Source organism: Rhea americana, unplaced genomic scaffold, assembly GCF_003343005.1.
Source record: "Rhea americana isolate MKP2758 unplaced genomic scaffold, rheAme1 scaffold_28, whole genome shotgun sequence".
Classification (NCBI taxonomy): Eukaryota; Metazoa; Chordata; class Aves; order Rheiformes; family Rheidae; genus Rhea; species Rhea americana.
The window spans coordinates 6477828-6498411 of record NW_028186401.1 but is presented as its reverse complement, the minus strand read 5'-3'; the positions used below and the strand labels follow the sequence as shown (position 1 = coordinate 6498411).

At 38.6% G+C, this 20584-nt stretch overlaps 1 protein-coding gene across 9 annotated transcripts in view; it reads right to left on the bottom strand.

The window, feature by feature from the left end:
* Positions 1-1579: 1579 nt before the first annotated feature.
* Positions 1580-20584, bottom strand: part of ZFAND6 (zinc finger AN1-type containing 6) — a 40133-nt gene continuing 21128 nt past the window's right edge. For 4 of the 9 annotated variants that reach the window (XM_085308695.1, XM_085308694.1, XM_085308701.1 and 1 more), the window contains 6 exons: positions 16466-16635; positions 15137-15248; positions 12828-12928; positions 8497-8715; positions 3126-3254; positions 1580-2525 (listed from right to left, as the gene is read on the bottom strand). In XM_085308695.1, coding sequence (XP_085164821.1) covers positions 2377-2525; positions 3126-3254; positions 8497-8715; positions 12828-12928; positions 15137-15248; positions 16466-16616 — 861 coding nt within the window. In that variant the 5' untranslated portion in view covers positions 16617-16635 and the 3' untranslated portion in view covers positions 1580-2376. The remainder of the gene's footprint in view (positions 2526-3125; positions 3255-8496; positions 8716-12827; positions 12929-15136; positions 15249-16465; positions 16636-20584) is intronic. The other 5 variants (XM_085308700.1, XM_085308702.1, XM_085308697.1 and 2 more) reach the window with 4 other exon arrangements.

The window sequence follows — 20584 nt, the reverse complement described above, 5'->3', positions numbered from 1 at the left end:
TAATATCACTGCAAGTCAAGTTTCCGCTTGGTACACTCTTGTTTCCTACTGTATAACCAAGGGGCAGAATAGTTCTTGCTTCATAACAGACAGTGGTAAGAGAATTTCATGAATTCCTAAAGCAGTCACTTTTCTCATACCGTTTCCTCTTTCAGCCTCACAGATACCAGCACAAGCAAATACAAGAGTTTTTCCCCGCTTCGTGAAATTCCTCTTGGCTTAGTCCAGCAGGGGCACTGTCAGATGAGGAAGAGAAAAAGGAGCTTTCAGGAAAGGGAGGAGAGAGTCCACAAATAGCAGAGAGAGGGAGGAGTCCAACAGAAAGAAAGAGTTAAGAGAATAAGGAAGGAGGAGGAAAGAGAAAAACAAACTCAAATACCCACAAAAGAGAAGATGCAGACCCAGCACAGAGAATGAAAGAGTAAGAGGAAGATTAGCACACTTAGAAAATACAGGATCTTTGACACATAAGAACAGGGCATTACTGAAGTAACTCATTTGCTCCTTCTTTTACTATAAAAAAGATGTACATTTTAGAATTTATGGTTAAACTATTTTTGAAAAAGCAAAATACTTCATGAACTACTGCATCTTACAGTAATGCTTTCCATAGCTATCTGACATAGAAAGAGCCTTCTCCTGCATAGTGTTTATCTCCTAATAGCCACTACAGCTTTTAAAGACCATTCAGAATTTTAAAGAATGCATCCAGCTTTGATTAAAAGTTTAACATTTTAAATGAAGCCATGCAATCGCATTTATTCCCCAAATGCTTGAAAGCAGCTTAAAATCAGCAGTAAGTCACCAAGTGAGTTTTCAGCTGAGGGATCAGTACCATCTGCAGAGGAATTTCTTTATTTCAGCGTAAGCCACTCAACCTTTAAGCTACATGGATGACCAACGCGGTTGAATGTTTGAGGCACAGACTCTGATCTGACAAGACAGGCAAACTTGATTAGAAGAAAATTACTGAACGTTCTTACACAGAAACAATCCCTTCTACCCTCAAATCAGGATTACTTACGAGCCTGTAGATTCACTAAAGAGCACGTGAAAGGCGGTAGTGGTCAACTTTGAAGCCGAGGGGTTTCAAGCCTCAAAAGCAAGGACATCTTGCCAGAGAAGTCATCTCAAGAACCATCCTCTCATCTACTTTCAAACAAGTCAGTGCAGTGCTGTGTCACACAGATACTGGATCACGAACTCCCCAGCTATATTCCCTGAAGCCGGAATCACCGCCTAGTCAGTGCCTTAAACAGGCCATGTGTCTCACCTGTAGGCCTCCCCTTAACTTCAGTATATTGTCACTGAAACGACCTCACTCCTGCATACGTGAATGGCACTCCATGCAGGCAGCACGGCAAAACTCTGCAGTATGTATCAACATGCAAGGCAAGTTTCAGAAAACTGGTCTTCCCAGTAGTTATAAGGAAATAGGTAAAAAGCAGACAAAAGTTAGCTGGCATTGAAATAAGGTCTCTGTGGATGAACGCACTGTGCATACGGGAACTGCCAAAAGTCCCCATGAAAATAAAGCAGAAAAAATAGATTACAGATGTCAGTGACAACCCGAGGAGTCTTTTTTTTTTAATTTTATTTAATCAAAGTTAAGACGTGGATAAACATAAATACAGCACAGATACTTCAGCTCATTCTTCATATTTGTGTACAGACAGACTGATGGATGTAATCCCAATGAAACCTGCAGTCAGTGAAGTGCATACAGCCTTCCCCCCACACACACGCAAAAAACAAAAACCAAATTTTTAAAAAAACCACACAGACAATCTCAGCACACACTCTCATTACAAATGATTCATACATAAATAGGTAGAGGGTGCAAACAAGCTAATATGCGAACATGTATAACCTCTCGTTAATGGGGAAAAAAAATAAACAGAAGCAGCCATAATGATTAAAATACATTCAGTTACTGATAACTAGTTGTGCCATACAAGGCATTATCAAAAAAAGGAAATTGTGCTGCAGAGAAAAGCTATATACAACAAGAAAATAAACTGCAAAGTTAACGCATGCATGTTTTACCTGGAAAAGCACAGCCCTCCAATATTTTCTCCATGTTTGTTATAAAAGCCCTCTGCACTCAACTAAAATTAAAATGATCTTAAAGGATAATACTTGTAAAGTTTACTTAAGTCTTCAGCCACAGAAAACTGCAATGAAAATAAATGTTCAGAGTCATTTTCAAAACAAAAAAAAAAAACAAAAAAAATCTATTCATCTGATGACATGCATGATTAAAAGGTCTAGGCAAGATACACTGCTCTACATTCCTGATGACTAAGGAAAAAAAAGCTCAAGTCAATTTAATCTGCAGATGGTCAGAGGATTTTGTATTCCAGCAGAAGCAGCAGTTCAGATCTTCTGGATCTTTTCACCAACAACTACAGGATTCTCTTTTCTGATTTTCTCAGCAGCATCAGCTTTGTAATTGTAAGAGCAACTGTGTACATCTGAATAACGGTGCATACCGCAGTAAACGTTTCCACACCGACACTCAAACCCTGTGGACAGAAATATTAACTTAGGCATTTCAGTATTTCATGATTACACAGGTTTGTTTTAAATCCTGAATTTGTTCACTATTAATAAATCTCAGTCACCAGTGTCAATCATTCAAAGAACCTCTGCTACAGAAAGCCTAAGAATCACAAATAATATATTTAATTTATCATAAAATATTTGACTTGACCATTCCTTCCTATCACATGATACAATAATAGAAGACATTCGTGGAGATCTGCTGCTAGTTTTGTTTGTTTTTGAACCTACACCTCACAAAACTCAAGTTCAGTTGGACTCTTTCACTGAACCTCTACAAAGGCTGGTCAGCAAATGGCAGAACACTATCATCCAACTCCTCATCTAAGCAGACCTCTGAAGGTCAACATTTGGAATTAAGAATTTCACTTAGAGAAAGCAAGCTGAAAGCGAAAGGACATACAAAGAACTAAATCTAGTAAGAGCCATCTGAAAGCACCTCTAACCAAGTTTTATTTCAAATAAGTAATTTCGAGATGACTATGCCCCTTTTTCCCTTAAAAGAAGAATATTTCAAAGGTCCAAAGACTCCCATTAAGAAAAAAAAAGTCAGTATTTCTTACCAGTAAGTCCAACCTTCTTCCGACACATGAAGCAACGATTCTTTTTCTGTTTTGGCTTGTCAAGTGACTTGTCTTGTTCTTCAGGAGTAGGCTCTGCATTCTCTGACACTGAAGCTAATATTAAAAAAACTAATGAGAACAGTAGAAAGTGTCATCTTCTCCCCTTCTGCTGCCCCAAGTCATATAATAATCTAAAGTCCATACTATAAATGTAGGTTTTACAGTTTCACTACAACTTCCATCTCTGAAGTGGTATGTACACCACTGCTGTTTAGAAACAGTACTACACGACAATGCTACCGGAGCTCCCTTTAAATTTTCAATATAATTCAAGGAAAAGAAATCACTGAACATTCATACAGACTTCCCAGTACAAAAATGCCAAAAATACGCCCCTTTATCTACCAGAAGTGTCAAAAGCTACTATTTAAAACTCAGATTTGGCATTGCCAGACTCAAGAGGAGTTNGGGGGGGGGAAGAACAACATTCAACAATTAGCGTTTCCTGCCAGCATTGCTCACCAGTTTCCTAAAGTTTGCTTCTTAGAAGCACTGCATTTTACTGGGATCAGTTAAGTAAAACATTCCTCTCTCCAAATGCTGCATCAACATTATTTTTGCTGCAGACAGCAATACTGAGGACACGCAAAATGCAGTGTTTCAGGACAACCTCTACCACTGTGATGCTGCTGCTCGTGTACACCAGTCGTTACCTAGGGATGAGATACTATTACCCAAAAGATGGGCAGAATTATCTAGAGGAAGTACAATATCCAGAAACCCAGAAGGAGCCAGGGTAAACATCTCTCATGTTGAGGTATCTTTGTTATGACAACTTTCAACCTACTTTAATATTCTCCCACACCTGAAAGAGATTGGTGTTCTTTCACACAATCTGTAACCTATAAATAGCAGTGGTATTTGCCTGACCCACGTAAAAATAGGAAGTGGCAATTTTTCTCCAGTACTTGCACATTCCTTACAGTATCAAAAATGAAAAGCAAGGAAAACTTCATTTCAAGAAGTGCTAAGAGCCAATCTCTGCCTATCAACTATCACTGGATCACAGGACAAGCTTCCAGTGATGAGGTGCACAGAAACTAACAGAAGAAAGTATTTGTAGCAAAGATAGCAAAGAAGGAAAGCAAGCTACAGACGGCAGGAGCATCAGTGGAAGCAGAGCTAAACCCAGTGCTCTGAAGAAGGGAATACCACAGCACCCCTAGATATTTGTCAGGAGGAGAAAAACAAAACAACCTGCAGGCATCTCTGTGCAGCTGGTTTTTACTAGGCAGACACCGTCAGATGCAGAAAAGGACCATGAAGTTCTGAGCCAACTGATGACTGCTCTCATTGACAACTTTTTTCCTTCTGTGCTGCTTTCTCAAAATAGATTTTTCTTTTTAAAGGAAAAAGCACCTTGTCCTATACATATTACCTTTTTGGAACATGCACTGTGAATGCTTTCAGTGCAAGATTTACAGACTGATAAGCTACAAAACTCAAAAGTAATACAAAAACAACTGGATGATTTTTGTGATTTTTAAGACTGGTAAGCTAAACTTTTACCAAACACATTTAACTTTGTATCAAGCAAAATMTGATGTTTAGATATTTTACTACACCCTGAAAAAAAAATTTTGCACAAGTGGATAGTACATTTCAAAGGTTAATCTAGCAAGGATAGACTGTTAAACATGGTTTACCAAATTCTTAAAAATGACCATCTATGTCTCGAGCAACAGCTTCTCCTTGTCCTGAAATTCATAAAAAAAATTAATAGGCTTGCAAGTGAAAGGTTCAGTGGCTTTAAATGGCTGTTAAAAGATACATTTCCAAGTAGAATGATAATATGCAAAGGTTTGCAAGATGAGCATAAAAAGCTGTAAGGATTAAAAGATGCAAGATAAGTATTAGAAGTAGTAAGACTTAATGAAGAGAATTCTTGCAGTGTTATACAGAACAGACATTCCAGTGCTTATTATTTCATTAAGAAAGCTTTATGCCATGAATTGGCATTTAGCAGCTAATGCTCTCAAGTTTGCATTTCCTCCTGTAGCAAAATCCAGTTACCTCTATATAAGATTTTACAGAAAGCCTTTGTAACTATTAGCCAAATTTAGGAAAAATTGGCACTGCTCCCTGTATAACAAGGCTAGTACATTCATACTTACATTTACTTTGTGTGTAAACTTCACATTTAAAAAAGATTTTAAAATATTTAAGGGCTGCTGCTGCTGACTGCGGAACTGGGTGGAAAGGTTCTCTCATTGCTCCTGCAAATCACTTTGTATCCACTGTAGTAACCATAAGTTTCAGATTCTCAATTTGCTTTGGCAGAAGCCAGAGCTGACTCAAAATCCTCTTTGGTAATCAAGTATCACAAATTACTAAATCATCTTTGGATGATTAAGAGGTGCTAATGTTCAGTGCCCCATCTGTAAGCTAGCTGTAATGAACACAATACAAAAGCCAGGTAAAACAAAACACCATGCAAGCTTGAAGCTCTCAGAAGACATATTACGACCACTCCTAGTTGCCATATTTTGCCCAGATTCCAGGAAGCTCCTCCTTGTTATCCTTGAACTGATTCCTTCCTTTCCTCCTGCTCCAGTTCAACATTTAACTGGAGAACAGAAGCACTTGAAGTACCAGTACAAGCTGCTAACAAACCTAAAAGGAAAAAAGCATGAAGAAACATTCATTTTTCTGAAGGAGACAACCTGGCCTGCCCACTAGGTGTTCACTGTGTTACAGAGTGCATTCTTAGTTGATCAAAATCAGACCCTGGATCTTCCTGAAAGCAAAAGCTTCTGCTACTGGTTTGCTTTTCCAACCCTGCTTTAACTTCAGTGTACTAGCTTGCCATTAAAAAAAAATTAAAAAATACCAAACATCTGGAGGATGAAGGGTACCTCAGTCCTTGCATCCCTACAGGTACAACACAGAATAAAGACGGTTTGCTGCAAGATGCCTGACGCATCTGTTTTCTCCCCAATCCCTACCCTAAATGTTTTAGGTTTGTTTCCCTTCTTTTCAGGCAGAGTTTCTGAAGGGAAAAGGTCCTTCTCATAGACAGCTGACTAAAGAGTACATTTACCTTTTAAGCATATCTGATCAAGCTTAGGAAGAATCCCCACACCTCCAAAGGAATGAAACATTACGGTTWATGCTAAACAGGAGATCACTACTTCCTAACATTTCAGTACTTATCACTGAAGTAATCAAACAATACATCGTACCTACTAATGCTGAAACTAGGATATTGCTACATGCTACTTTTTTCAAGTGAGTTAAAATGGTACAGGGGGATTGTTTCAATCTCAAATTAAAGGAGGGACAAAGAAAAAGCAAGTTTCTCATCAGTAGCTCTTCACACTATGTCTCTATGCAGTTTAAAAGGGCTCCCCTCTTAAATTCTTTCCACTTAGAGATTAGACTGGCCTTTCATTAGCACAACCATATGGTAAACCCTTTATTTAAAAAGTGAATGTAAAAGATTGAACACATTCCCCTACTTTTATTCAAAAAGTCTTCACCTGCATATTCTTGAACTACTTAATTCCCTTTTAGAAGTTCCATTATTGCAGCTGAACTAAAACTAGCAGCTGAAACAAAGTATCCAACATCTTCCAGCTACATAAACTGCTGCCAAACAAACTTTTACTAATTCCACTGCAGGGAGAGATATCTCCCCTCCTCATCTCTTATTTCTCAAATTGAGTCTACAGATGAAGATCAGAAAGATAAGGTCCCCACAGACCCTTTGAACCAAAAAAAGAAAACTGGATTCAGTTCCTTCAGTCAAGGACTGATAAGAGGATGCAAATACCACAGAGATGAAGGCCTCTTAGATGAAATGTTTAAAAGCAAGATTAATTACTAAGGCATCTCCTTTAAAATTAAGCCTATTTTGTGGTCTGGATACTATGATAATGAAAGCCATACAGTCAAATAGCTTTACTTAAAATCACTTTATGTGTCATACAATTTTACTTAAGAAATCATAATCTGTTAACAAAATTTATCCTCTAAGTCCCACTTACCTTAGAACTTTAACTATTTTTATTTGTTTTCCAAACCAGTAAGGAATAAATTAACAACAGATATTTCTTGAAATTCTCAGGGGAGAAGGTGCAGAAGAGGCAGGAAGTCCCGTGAGCAGAAAGCCTTCAATCGCTAACCAGAAACCACCACAGTGCTCCATATTAAGCCTAAAACATCACTCATGACTTTGGATCCTGCCACTATGTCAGCAACTCTTGAAACATCTCCCCCGCACACACTGCCACCACCAGTATTTATACCATGTAAGAGAGGAAAAGCAGGGCTTGGGGGAAAAGAGAAGAATTAAGGAACAGATTCTAGTGCTTATTCCCAAGGTACCATTTACTGGACAGTTCAGAATAGCTGATGGCTCCATTTTCATAAGGAATTTTCAGTGTTTGAAAGAGGTCAGTCAAATACTAACAAGTTTTAAATTGGATTCTCTCCCCAGGTACACTGAGTAAAACATCCTTCGAAGAACCTGCAAAGAGGGTTCCCAGTCATTCCTAAGAAGGTGGTTTATTCACTCATGGCCTCATCTACATTATCTCCCTTATCAATCTATCAGCCCAAGCTTTCCTTGAAGTCAAGATCCACAGAAGTCAAAGTAGTTACAAGCAAYGATCAGAAGATGCAGAGGATCTTCCTCTAACCCCCAGCTGCTTCTGAACTGTTGCAAATCTTAAGAAAGCAGTCTACTTCCAAAACTAAAAGTTACATTTGTATTCCAGGATAACAGTGTCCATATTGGTCCTTTCCTTGAAAAATTTACTACAGAACATTCATTTTTATAAACTTAAATATTAAAAAAAGCATCAGATGTGTCACAGGTTTGACTGATGTTCCGTAGGAGAAATTCAAACAGTAGTAGAAAAAGCATGCAGCTGGAAGTGATGAATGTTTGAACACAGAGCTAACATGAAAGTTACTCCTAGTTACACCTAAAGAAACTCAGGGAGGGGGTAAAAGTGAAAGACGAGAAAGCTAATTGCTGAAAAGGAAAACATGCAAAGGAAAAACAACGGCTTAAATCCACAGTAATAAGTTATTCACATTAAAAAAAAAACTAAGTCATTTACCAATAGGAATTAGATGTTAGTATCAGATCACACACACAAACTATTTCTTATGAGTATGAACTGGAAATTGAAGTTGAAAAGAATCACATCACTAAGCTGCACGAGCAGCCTTTGGAGTTGGACAGAAAGTTCTTAAGTTAGGAAGTTAAAAAAAGAATCCAGTACATAAATTAACAATGTTAATATGCAATGTTAGTATGAATGCACAAAGTAAAATTTTACATGAGAGTAGGGCATACACTTACCTAAAGAATTTAGTTTTAAAACTGTATCATGCACGTTTCCTCTCTCCCTGGAGCCTTCATCCAGTAAGTCAGGACATTCTACATTATTTTCTATGCTTGTATCGTAATCACACTCTGCCTCCGAGTCCCTGGTACTGTCACGAAAATCTGAAGTATCCATCAATTCCTTTCCAGTACTGTCTATTGAAATAGTCTTGATAAGGTCCACTGAAGTTGGTGCTATTAGTTCAACAGCATACACTTTAGGTCCAGTTTTCTATGCAAAATTCTGTAGCAACTGATTCTTTTAATACTATATTTTTAAGTTTTTGTCAGCATTGACTAAATTTAACTGTTTCAAATCAAAGAAAACTAGGCAAGTGTAAAATCAGCAGACATTGTTGACAACAACAGCAATTTACCTTTTAGCTTCTTATGCAAATTAGATAAGTCTTTTTACCAAATGATAGAACGATGCCACATTACATCATTGATTCCATTCTGCAAATGTTAAAACACAGACCATTGCAATTTGCAATGTATTCAAGAAAATCTGAGAAGCTGTTTTGGATCTCAGTAGTTTTCAGGCTCAAAGAGGCAGCATAAAGCCACTTAGTGTCTCTTCCAGAGCACTTCAAAGCCACCTTATGGATGAAGTCTCATAAGAAAAAAAAAAAAAAAAAGTACTTTGTCAATTATTCTGAGTAACAAGTAGAAACAAGCTTTATTTGGACAGCAATCTCTCTCAAAGTAGCTGAGCACCTACTCATCAATATGGTTTATGGTTTTAGCCTTATGTTCTTGAGTTGTAACAGCTCCATAAAGTTTGCTATGGAAGGCAACAGCCCTCCAAAACATTTTGTTTACCTTTAAACATCTCCCTGAAATACAAAGCGTAAGTCTTAACCTGAATGTTTTTAAGCTCATTAACCCTAGAGATGTAAAGTGCCTCTTCACTTGCTTCCAGGCTTGCCAAGAAGCAACCCAATTAATCCACTGGCTAACAGACAGGGCATTCTGAATGGCTGCTTGTACTTGGGTTGTAACATTGCATTAAAGGCACAGCTGCCCATGAAGCATTCAAAAATGAGTTGGAGAAAGGCTCCAATGCATAAGAAAAGCTAGTCCGTACCTTTATTTTTCTTTCATTTTATGTTATGTTTAATGATTATGTTCATGCTATTTAAGAACATTACACTCCAAAGAGCTATTAGCCACTATCTAGTGCCTGGGCCTTCTGCAGTGCTTAACACTTACAAGCACTATGACATGACCACTGAAAATGAAAATCTGGATTTATTAAAATATTCTATAATTTTCTCTATTTCTCCTGAAATGCATAACTTGAGAGAAGAATTAAAATACCCCAAAGAACAATTCAGTGTTGCTTATCCCTTTGCGGTTGTAATTCGTCCAGAGGCACAAACAGCAAAAGACTGCGTGCACACAACTCAAGTCCCACTTATCTGTCTGCTTTAAAAGAATAACCTGAGAAAGTATAATTAGAAATACTACTCAGCCACTTTTTCTTTTACTGCTATTGTGGCCTGGTAACTTTTCTTCAATAGTAAGTTAAGCAGATTTCCACAAAATACATTTAAAACAGACTAACTTATTATACAACTACTACAGAACAGTTTGCTCCTGAATAGATATTTCAATGAAGTACAATTTAATCAGAAAACATAACTGATGAATAAATGAACAAAGCAGACACTTTTTTCCTCCCCTACATTAACTGATGTAGTAAATATAGTACTACTATACTGCAGTAGTGTAACTCTTCAGTCTGAGACTAACTCCCATAGTGCTTCTACTTTATTTTTTTCTCTTCTCCCCTTAATGTACTTAGCCAGGACATACTAAATAGCTTTGATTCACATATTTCTACTACATTTTGGCTATAAGTTTACAATTCAAACTCTGAAAGATTTAAAAGAAAAAAGGACATGACTTTCACAAGGCATAAGCACTAACTGAAAAGACAGTTCAATAAAATCCACCTAGCATCTGTTAAAAAGTTGGTTTCTTTACAAACTTACACTTTCAAAGCAAAAAGTTTAAGACTGGAAACACTAAGTTTCTGACAATTTTCAGTTAAGGGATAGAACCGAATTGCTCTTCAGGAAGAGGGGCTGCCCCTGCCATGTGACGTTCTGAATAGGAATTGTACTTTAGAACTCCAATTACTTAGTGCCTCTCAGTTTAGAGATCACTAAAGTGCAACAAAAAGATCACCACAAGCACGATGGAGCTGCAGTACTCTAAATAACTGGCATAGGTTGAGCCTTTGAATCTGTGTTGTGAAACAGGAATATGGGAACAAACCTTTGAAATCAAGGCTTAGACTTTAGTAACCTATTTCATCATTGGGAGGACTAACTTTCTAGAGGTAGAAAATTAGGACTATAACCATGTCCAAATGGGTATGAAGAGACATTCCTCTGAAAATTTGCTGGTGAATGTCTATTTGCAGGCCCAGGTCATCTCATAGTACAAGAAAAGATCACTGAAATAAGAGCACTCCCCCTCTCTGTCCCCTACCCCCACCATGTAGAAAGACACTAGATGCTGCAAATCTGGAGTTTCAGTTTACAGCTAAGCCAAGCAAATAGCACAGAAATGTAAACAAAGAGACTGATCTTTGCACTAGATAAAAAATGAAAAAATCACAAGACCAGCAAGTACTATGAGTTTTCAAAGCAACGAGAAAGAAGGAAAAAAATGACAGGGCAGTAGGAAAATCAGTTCACAGAAACTGACTGTATATTCCCTGATACAGACCACTTCCGTGTCAGTTCACCTGCAGTGTGAACTCTGGGGTGCCAAATGGGGTTTTCTACTTCTGGGGTCCCCAGCAAGAGAAGCAACTGTGCAGGAGCTGGGTACGCAACACATCCCAGTTTCTCCATACTGCAGAATATGGATGAAAGCACACTCAGAGGTATTAAGTTTAAAAAGCAAAAAACAAAACCCACCAGCAAACCCCCACAACATCCACACAACCCACCTAGCTTGCAAATCTACAGAACTTAAGCACAAGCATTTTAAGCACTTGTTCTCTCAGACTGGGTGAGGACAGACATAACTGATCTGTATTAACAGTATGCCTTGTGTGCTTTGCTGAAGGTGAGGCAGCAAGAGCTTTCAGCCCCAGAAAACAAGCTAGATAACCTGCATTAAAATGTATGCCTAGAGTCCAGACTTCATTTTTAAAAGAGGAAGCATGCTTCTAATAATTGACATCCCAAAGGCTGGTACAAAAGGGCATTAGAACTAAACCCCTTCCTGAGTTTTATCACTACTGTTTCTATGACCTGTGCCCTGCTTAGAACAGGCAGTAGCCACAAAGAATGTCTCTTCTATTCCATCCTGTACAAAAGGAAAGCTCAGGTTTAGAGAATATCTGAAAAGCAGAAGTTGYACACTAGAGGTGCAACGAAAGAACCTGCATTTTGCAATTCAAAGTGGAATTACACATTATCTGTGGAAAACTCAAGCTCCTAATTTAAGATGAGTCTACTGAAATAGAGAATTCCACCCAATGAAGTCCTAGATGTGTCAGCAGAAGTAGAGGTGGAATACTACTGACTTACCTCTAAGCACCTTTTATAATGTCTAGAGATCACAATCCTGAGCAAATTATGTGTATTATCTGGATACTTTTGCATTTTCCTAAGAAATTTCCTATTAAATACTCTTTCATTTTAAGCTCCGCAAGCCTGCACATACAAAGACAATCATACAGAGGAAAGAACCCTTATGTTTTGCCAGAAATAAGGAATTTGGAGCAATATAATTAAAATCACACACTCAAAGCCACAGTTTCCTGCAAACAGCCAGTTTGTGGTTCAATAATTTTATCTTTCAAAACATTCATTTCAGTATCTGGTACCAATAAAGTTGGTAAATAAAAGGTGTTTCACATGTAGACTAGAAAATAACATAGTTCTTGTTATAACAGCTATGTGATAACATTCTCTATCATAAATACATTCATGAGCAGCTGTGGTACTTGCCCAAGATGCTTCCAACTACTTTGAAACCTAATGGATGCTCAAAAGTATTTACATAGCTGTGGCATAAAGCCTGAACAATACATTTATTCATGCTGTACATTCCCAATCCCAATAACACATACATACTACAGCAGATACCGCATCTATAGCTACATGAAATTGAAAATTTCCAGTTTATCTGCATGTTAAGAGAAGACAGAGTATATCCTTATTTTCCTTTCTTGTTTCACAGAATGTTTTTGAGAAGAATCCTCTGTTGGGCAGAAATATATTAAGAATTGTCAAGTTTCCAAAACATCACTCAAGTTTCAACTCTGAAAGCTAGGCACCAACCTTGCAAATCTTCTGTCTCAGGTACTGTTTTGTCCACAGCTGTACTATCCGGTTGGGATGATGCTACAGATTCTGTTAGAAGCGACTGATTTGACACAGGACTGGGGGAGGGGAAATAAAAGAAAAGTTAAGATTTCTTATGAGGAATGTCTAAATCCTATAGAGCATTTCTTACAAAAACATATTACAGTAAGTCTTGATAAAAGAGCATGCCAAAAAATTTCACTCAGAAGTTAAGATTTTCTGTAACCACTAAAAAAAAAAGAAATGCTGCAGTGTGTCAGAACATTAGAAGATCTGAACTGATAAAGAGCTAAACATTTTTAACACTGACTACCTTAAACTGGTTTAACTATGAAAATTAAGACTTTTTTGGTAGTTTGACATGCCATCCTTCTTCACAGAAGCAAAAATGCATTGTATTGTATGCAAGGATTTTTATCACAAATTAAGATAGTTGGAGAGGAGTCAGTTTTGCTATTCTAGTGATACAAACAAGCAAGCCACAGCATATCAATGTTTCCAGAACACTGGACATAAAGCATCTTCATTTGTACACAGAAGCCCTTATGTTTTCACAGTGTAAAGGAGGGATGGTCAAACTTCCCAACCCTATTAACCATGCTACTAAAAATCACAGCATTGCTGAAAATGCACAGGATATGCACCCTGGACAGTCACGGGGGAGAGATTCTAGCAAGTCATTCACAGGCAAATGGTTCATCAGCGGCTCTGCTACAAGAGATGACAAAGCTAGTCCCAAGCTAGAGGTAATGCCACCTGTTTGCCTGATTTGTCTCTTTCCTCTTAGGGATTCATTCTGAATCTGAGAAATTTGATCTTCTAGCAGGCCTTGGACCTGCAAAGCCCTGCCAGTAGTCCATGGCACAGCCAGGGCACTGGAGTTGTACTCTTAATTCCTTTGAGTTGCATGCAGCTCTTGCACTGCTAGTTTGCCCCCCTCAAAAGCACATCATCAATTTAGCATGTATTTCCTCAGAGTATCATAATTCTGAGGTGCTAGCAGAGTTTAACCCCTGCTTTCATTTGGGGGGGGGGGAAGGGGAAATAGAGGAAGAAGTGACCTTGACTTTTTAAAGTGCAAGTCTTAGAGCAACCATCTATTCCCCTCTTCTGTAACCAATGATCAAGCTAGTGATCTAGTGGTCAGAGCTACCTTTTCTTTATCATGTTACAAAGCTGGGGCAGGAGCAGGGGGAGGGAGGCAAGGCACTTTATTTGGTTCACCTCTGTGCACTGACCTGGATGAAAAATCCACCCTCCATTCCCCCACAGTCTATAAGAGTTGATTAGGGTAAGACATCCGCTTCCTACCTCAACTAGAAATTCCAGAATGGAAAGTCCAAATACACTGCCACGGCATGTGGCATTCAGTTTGTATGCGGGACCTGAGCATGAGTTAACAACTCTTATAAAAAGCTAAGGAGCAAGAAACAGACTGCTCAGAATCAGTCAACAGTAACTGATAAAATCCAATCCTTCTTACCTATGGACTGCATAACACTGCATTCTTATTTTTAAAAATAAAGTCTGAATTCAAAACAAACCACAAGCTACTTTATATAACTATCTATCATCTTTCACTCCAAAGAACACCAAAGCACTGAAAAAAAATTGCTGTTGGTTGTGTCATTTTACACTAAAATGCAGTGACTGTCCAATATAAACGAATACTTAACTTTTAAAAATGGAAAGCACTTAGTAAGCCTCCAAGTGATTTACAAGAGGCTACTACATCTCCTTGAATAATCCAGTTGGAAAAAAGTGACTTATTTGATAGAACAAGAGTTCAGTAGCACAGCTTTTAAGATTCAGACATCTTCTCCCTGTTCTAGTACTGTCCACTTTTTGCAAAGCAACTGATTTATCACATTATCATAAATTTATTTATGAGAGTTCTAGTCAAGAGTTTTCTGCCATTTTACAAAAAACTCAAATTTCTAAGATGGAAAAAGCTCTCCCTTTGTAAATATACAATCAGCTGCATGTTGAGGAGTGTGAAGATGAGCCAGAAAAATCTCTGTAGAACTGCACAAAACTGGCAATGCTGCTATTGGAGGCTAAATTCTAAAGACAAATTTGCATTTGAATGTAAAATGCAGCTAATAGATCAGCTACTACTTACTGCAAGATCTCATGCTTTAAAATTAGTAGTTAAATCTTACATATTATCCTAATCCAGGGCCCAGAATTTGATTATGCAGAATCAGAGCATACTTAATTTAACTACATTGTTATAAGTTTTTAAGTGAAAACACAAAAAAAAMCCAATAATGAAGACAGTTTACCTTTGCTGCATAGATGGAGTTGATGTAGAATCTAAAGTTGACTGAGTTTCCTGGGCACTGCCTTCTGTGCACTGAACCGGTAAGGACTCAGTTATACTACTGACAGAAGTTGCTGGAAGGAAGACACTAATGTAAAATGTGTTACACTACCTCCTGGTATTGCATAAGTTACACACAATGCAATTATTCTTCCACCCCCATCTCACCAGCCATGAAAAGAACTGAAAATGTGCTTGCAATTCCTTTTGAATCTCAGCCTCTATCATATTTAAGCATAATTTTACAAAAAGTAATTACTTTTGGCCACACTTTGATCATGCTGGGCCCCAAGAAATTCCTTAGCACAAAATTTCAAAGCAGGAGCTTTAATGGAGTACTTTCTGCTATGGACATTATCTTGGTTTTGTAATAAATGAAAATGGATGTACAGTAAAATCCTACCAYCTTAGAATCAATTTTAAAGTTGAAGAACCTAGACTCCTAGATTTAATGTAATGAAAGCTACTGTTTCAATGTTAAAAGTCTATAGTAGAGGAGAGAAGACTTCAAAGAAGTATGATATGCCATTTCTTGGTGTCACTATTCAACCAAGCCAGAAGAGACATTYGAGTCTGCAGGGAAGCACTCTCTCACCATCTTTCCCCTGTACAACATGCTGAAGTTCAAAACATCAGGGTGAAAGACAACAAAAAGGGTTTCTCTTTCTTGGCACTACCATTAGTTTAAAGAGGGAGAAGTCCTCCTAGGTCTTCTAGAAAATAGTGAAAGTAGGAAGACAGTATTTATTTCAACGGGCTGGACAAATCTGCTTTGGAAGAACAACTACAGTACATTGCACATTAGGTCAAATCAGGAAAGAGTCCTAGATGAAGTCAGGAGAAATTATTCTACGAAAAATTTGGGGGGGATAATCCATTAGCATCAGGCTCCAGCATTTAAATACCTATATTAAGTGTTTTGACTAACATTCCCCAAGTTAAATGCTATCTCTACACTCCAGCAATTTCAGGAATCGTGTTGGTATAGTGTTTCACTGTATTTTTATCTTGGAATTTTAAACTCTTATTAATACAAAAAGTATCAGCAACAGTTTACTTACTAGCATATTAATTATAGCATGCTTATATTATGATTTTATCTAAGTTTACTCTATCAGGTAAGAAATCTAAAGAAGAATACAGTGCTTTCGACTAATGCTCCTAAGCTTTCCAGTGTATTTAGTATTTGGACATGGCCAGTGAGCAAGTCTTGTCCTACTGTGTCATTTAGAGTTGTTCAAAACAGAAGCCAAAGTGAACGGCATTAATCCAGCAAGTTAGCATTACTTACCAGGAGGGCTAATTCTACCATTACTGTTCTGCCTTTGAAGATGTTCTTTGTAGCACACCGAACACATGCCATTTGTACGAGGATTCCCATAAAATCCGCAACCAGTGGAACAAAGCATAGGCACTTGGCTACGGTTGGTTTCTTGAGCCATTTTTCCTTCTTTTATAAACCTGAAATTAATACATACAACCAGTTATGTAGTGGCCTAAGAAAACCTCTCTTTAATGATTACATTTAGAAACCTGGAGTTCCCTACAGCTTGGCAAGAATATCTTCTTTTAGAAGAGATACTGGTGGGTAACTCAATGCCCTTTGCTTAAAAAGGGGCCTGTAAATTCTGTCCTATAACATTAATACAGCAGTATGTATGCCTTGYATAACCCTTACTGTCCCTTCCAGCCCCACCGCTTTATGACCTGTACCTAGCCTATGTTTAAAAGTTATTTTTGAAAATGCTGGAAGTTAACTTACTAGAAACAAGGAAGAGGGAGGGGAACACCTATTCTGAACTCTTCTTGAACCTTGCACTCCTGATACTGCAAACAAGAACTATAAAATGAAAGACAAGCAGAGCAATATCCTTATTTACTGCATAGCAATTATAACTAATAGCAGCCACATGAATTCCCAGCTTACTATTTGGCCACTGCGTCAGTAGCAAAGGACAATTCAAGTATTCACCACAAAACCTGTATTATGATTTTTTCACATCCAAAACCCATCACTTTTCAGTCAAAAATATTGTACTAGGTACATGCACCTCTAATCTTGTGTGAAAGCATACTAGAAAAAAGATATAACATCCCTGTATTTAGAAAACACTGTACAATTTATTTGTATTTTTATCTTTGGCTTGGACAGATCAATAAACCTTCTTAATAAAATTACCACAAATGACTATCTCCTCCAATAACGCTCTGAGCTTTTTAACTATTCTCAAGTGGCCCAACTCTTGGATGAAGTTATTGAAATCTGTCACTCAAATTCAGCTGATTCATATGTCAATGAGACTAAATGAATTTTCCATGTATTCTGCGTATCGTCTTGTACTTTTGTATGAGTTTTGAAAGACAATTCTTTTCATTAAAGAATGTCAATTATTTTGCTCAAAACAGGTGAACAACATTACTGTAAATCGACATTTCAAGTAACATCGATATATGTTTCAAATGCAGAGAAATGAAAATCCACAGCAGAAGGGGTTTCAAGACATTTGAATATTTCACCACTTGCCAAGCTATAAAATTTGATTAAACCACAGTGAGAAGTATACCAGGGTAAAAAGATCCCCTTTTACATAAGTTGTGTTTAAGGCTAAATAAAAACAARTTTCTCATTATTTTGTTTTTAGACAAATAGTCTCATCTCCCCTCACACCCACACCTATTGCATTTTGTTGTTTTCATTTTCCAGAGCTGTATGAAATTGATACCTCAACAGCAAATCTCCAGGTTGCAGAGCTAACAGCAACACAGAAACAACAGTCTGGTCTTCTGTTCACAGTAATAAGCTACTCTACTCGAAGGATCAAAAATTATTCAAGATGCAAGACCAGGGAGATGTACAGGTAGGAAGATTAAAAATGTCTGACGGTACCTTACTCAGCTTAACCCGCAGTTAAGCTTATTTCAGCTGTTTGACTGCGSTCCCCCATCCCATACAGGGCCTTTGCTTTTGACGTACAAGGCTCGCATTCACCTTAGATGGCAACTGAATTTCACTTTGCAGAAGTCCTGCACACGTGGCTGAAAGAACACTTCCATTCCTCTCTTTCTCCAGACAGCCCTTTAAGGGGCAACTGCAAACACCACACGTACCAATTCGGTTCCTGTGCTGGGCCTGGCGTTCGGTTAAGCCATCCAAACAGAATATAAGCTAACATGAGTTTTCTGCATCTGGGTAACTCAGAACACCTTGAAGATGAAACCTGACGCAAGACAGCCTTGGCATAGAGTAAGTTCAAAAGACTAACAAATGCAAAAAATGTTTTGACATGATCTTTCAATAGCATAGAGAGATTTGGTACCACAATGCAAGTATTACTTTCTCTTTTAAAATTAAGACAGTGGAAGACAGAAAATCTACCAGACTACTTTTAAAAAAAGCTACCTGTACTTCTTTTCAACAGATAGCTCTAATCAGTGTGCAGGAATTCAACAAGAGCATCAGTTGTTATAAATTGTATTACCCGAAACAACTGTTGCTGAAGGGACCAGAAGTTAATGCAATCAAAAATAACAACTTCTAATGTGGACTTTGGAGGGGGGGGGGGTGTAGCCTGGCCCAACTTAGTAAACAAGTTATGAAAGGTCCAGAAGAAAAACAAGAAAAGCTGGACCAGCTCAGCCAGTTCCTGAGTTCATAGCCACCAGCCCAAGCCACTGGCATGAGGCTCTAGAGCACTTACAACTCCAAAGGAAGTGCCAGGGATTCTTCAGAAGAGTTTTAATAAAGGTCACAGGAAGTGGAACATCTTTCATTGGTTGTTAATATTTGGCAAATAAAGGGGAGAAGAGATGGTATCAAACTGAAACAGCGTTATTAAGCCAAATGAGAAAAGCTGAATAAATACAACAGCTTCTTGCACTCGGAAGRGGGCACTCACGTACACGCCCCGCATCCAGACCCTCACCCACCCAGCTGGCTCCCTTGGCCCCACAGAAAACTGGCCATCAGCGTCGCAGAAMATTTTCTGATAGTTCTGTGAGCTCAACCAGTTCCCACAAAAAGCAAGGAGATGAACTGCAGAACTGATGCTCTGAGCAGCATGGAAACATGAGGCCCAACAGACATGGACTGCCTGTAGTCTGTAACATCTTTGATGAGATGGTTGAACTGATCTGCCTGGACCATAAAAATCACAGATCGGCAAACTAGTATAATAAGCTTTTGCTTTCAAGCTTCYGATTTCCATGCTATTCCCTCTCTTTTGCTACCATGTTCTCAAAGAGATCAGGGAAGCAATTAAAGTTAGAAAAYCAATCACTTAATCTTTTGCCAAATTAGTTTTAACACAGACCACTTGCGTTGTGTTAAAGTGTTTTGTTGTGTCACACATGCTTTTTTTTGGCACCAGAGAAGGGTTCGCGTGGGAGGAAAAGCAGCAAGAGACATGCGTGGAACCATTTCTTCCAGCAAGAGGCTTTCAGGCTTAAAACGTTAGAAAAACCATTATCCAAACCCAAGCATTGGGAATATAAGGGAAAAGACATCCAAGCGCTGGCAGTTACAACCATGCCTCTCTACAGTAAACGTCCATCAGCGYACGAGGGCAAAGCTGGGCTGACACCGCACGGTGCCTCAGCGGCGTCTCCCCGCAGCACGCGGGCACGGCAGGAGTCACAACGGCAGCAGCCCAACAGCTCTCCTGTGCCCGTCTCGGCAAACGGCGGCCGCAAAAGATCACCGAGCAGATGTTTCCGGGGGGAAGGGAGGACCCCCCTCCCCTCGGTTCTTGGCTCAACTTCAGAAGATTTGTTTTAAAACTGTCCATAATTCCTCATGCAAAGAGATCCGTAATATCTCAGCCCAACCGTCACATAAGCTAATAATGACGGGCTGTCAGTGGAACTGCACCCTTAGAAGGGCTGTAAAAGGGGCGATCCTGCTCTCACAGCCCCATCTCCCGCTGTGCGTTCCCACCCCTTCCTTTGCTTTGGATCTAGCAARCATGCAGTGAGTCAGATCAACTTATTCATCTGAAGGGAATATAGGAATATTTATTTTGGTGGATTGGATAGCTTGCTGATCTAACAGCAGACKAACTCTAAAAACTGGTATGCGCCGCAAGGAAAGTAATATGGCTAAGAATACGATGCTTTTTCCTGACAGCTAGCCATTACAATGGAGGTACTACTATAAAATATATCTTTGAGTGCATACTCCAGCTGTAGTTTCAATTCGACTGGTCTCCTGGCTTGACTTGAGTACAAAAGTCAAAGCAACCTCATAGCTGGACCAAACTGTTGGGACCAAKGTGGGCAGACACATGTTCTGCTCAGTCTGAAGTGCCACAAAGCAAACAGGAAGCTTGTGAAGTTGCTGGAAATATTTCTAGGCCTGCAGTCTCCCGTGTGGCCTGGCCTGGCCCCCTAAGGTGTACTCACACAACATTTACAG